This window comes from Aplysia californica, unplaced genomic scaffold (genome assembly GCF_000002075.1).
Source record: "Aplysia californica isolate F4 #8 unplaced genomic scaffold, AplCal3.0 scaffold00023, whole genome shotgun sequence".
Taxonomy (NCBI): Eukaryota; Metazoa; Mollusca; class Gastropoda; order Aplysiida; family Aplysiidae; genus Aplysia; species Aplysia californica.
In genome coordinates this window covers 108,769-110,104 of record NW_004797293.1, presented here as the reverse complement: position 1 = coordinate 110,104, position 1,336 = coordinate 108,769, and the positions used below count along the sequence as shown (strand labels likewise).

Sequence of the window (1,336 nt, the reverse complement as noted above, 5' to 3'; positions counted from 1 at the left end):
ATGTGTGTGTGTGTGTGTGTGTGTGTGTGTGTATGCGCGCGCGCGTTGTTTATTTTCTTCCATATTTGTTTTCCTATTCGTTTTCCTGTCCTATTTCTGTTCTTACCACTTCCCCACTTATGTACTGTTGTTTCAAGATAGATAGATGCATTAAATTTTACGTATACTGTACAACATGAACCCCTACCATCAAAATACGTGTAATTCCTAATGTTATTATGCTGAAAAGTCATCTCCAATCGCACACACAAATGACGATGGAATTGTAAATAGATTACAATTTCAGCATTACAAAATTACAACAAACGATCATTTGTTCTATTTAATTAATATTAATATTGCTCCAACCTCCCCCCCCCCCCTCCTTTCCCCTTTCCAAACAAATTTCTCCCAAACAGACAACCCCACAGGCTCTCCTCCTGAAATAGCCCCGCCCCCAGGAATGGATTTTGACATTGTACGTAACACAAGTACCTCCGATGATGACAAAGTGTGTGTAGCACTGACATGCACCTATAAATACGACAAAAAGTCCACTCAAATCTCATACCTCGAAGTTGCCTACAAGCCCCCTGGAGAAACAAACATAGTGTATCAAACTCAAGTTATGTTCTTCGGGGCATCTAAACCCATTCATGTTTCGAAGGAATTCGTCATTTCTTCTTCAAGTGGAATTTCGAGTCCAGAAGACGGCATAATTCAGATTTCGGCGTCTTTTAAGGCGAAAAACAGCAGCAGCACCACCACCACTACCACCACCAGCAGCAGCAACGCAACGAAGTGCTTGCGTCTCACCTCCAGTTCGTTCAAATGCAAAGCAAGAACAACTTCACAGGGAAAAGACTCTTTTGTCAGTTACACCAAAAAGCCATTTGTCAGCCCACAACTCCCCGCCTCCCCTCCCCACAATCAAAACACGACGTCGATGACGTCACAAGATCTGACTAACCTTAACACTAAACTGACTCAGATCATGGACACAGTTAAAACTTTGCTGAACAATCAGAACCGTATCATGACCTCGGACGAAGCCCGTGACGAAATTATCTCGCCGCTAGGGGGCGGAATTGAGCAGATTCATTCAACACTGGACGGATTGTCCCAAAAACTGGAGACATGTTCTTCGCAGACTGCGAATGTGCAAAGCCTTCTGACGTCACAGGCTTCAACGCAAGATGGCAGTTCCGGTTCTAGTGAGAGACGGGACTGTCCTGGGCAGGGCTTTTCTGTCAGACGGGTATAAATCTGCTCACCTTCTTTGGCAGTTGTTAAGTTGCCTTCTCCTTCTTCTTCTTCTTCTTCTTCTTCTTCTTCTTCTTCTTCTTCTTCTTCTTCT

General features: G+C 43.9%; 1 protein-coding gene across 1 annotated transcript in view; it reads left to right on the top strand.

Annotated features, from left to right (window-relative positions):
• Window positions 1-1,336, top strand: part of LOC101862010 (fibrinogen C domain-containing protein 1) — a gene marked incomplete in the record, with an annotated part of 8,528 nt that overhangs the window by 1,321 nt on the left and 5,871 nt on the right. Inside the window, 1 exon segment of the mRNA XM_013088249.2 lies at window positions 399-1,237. Coding sequence (XP_012943703.1) covers window positions 399-1,237 — 839 coding nt within the window.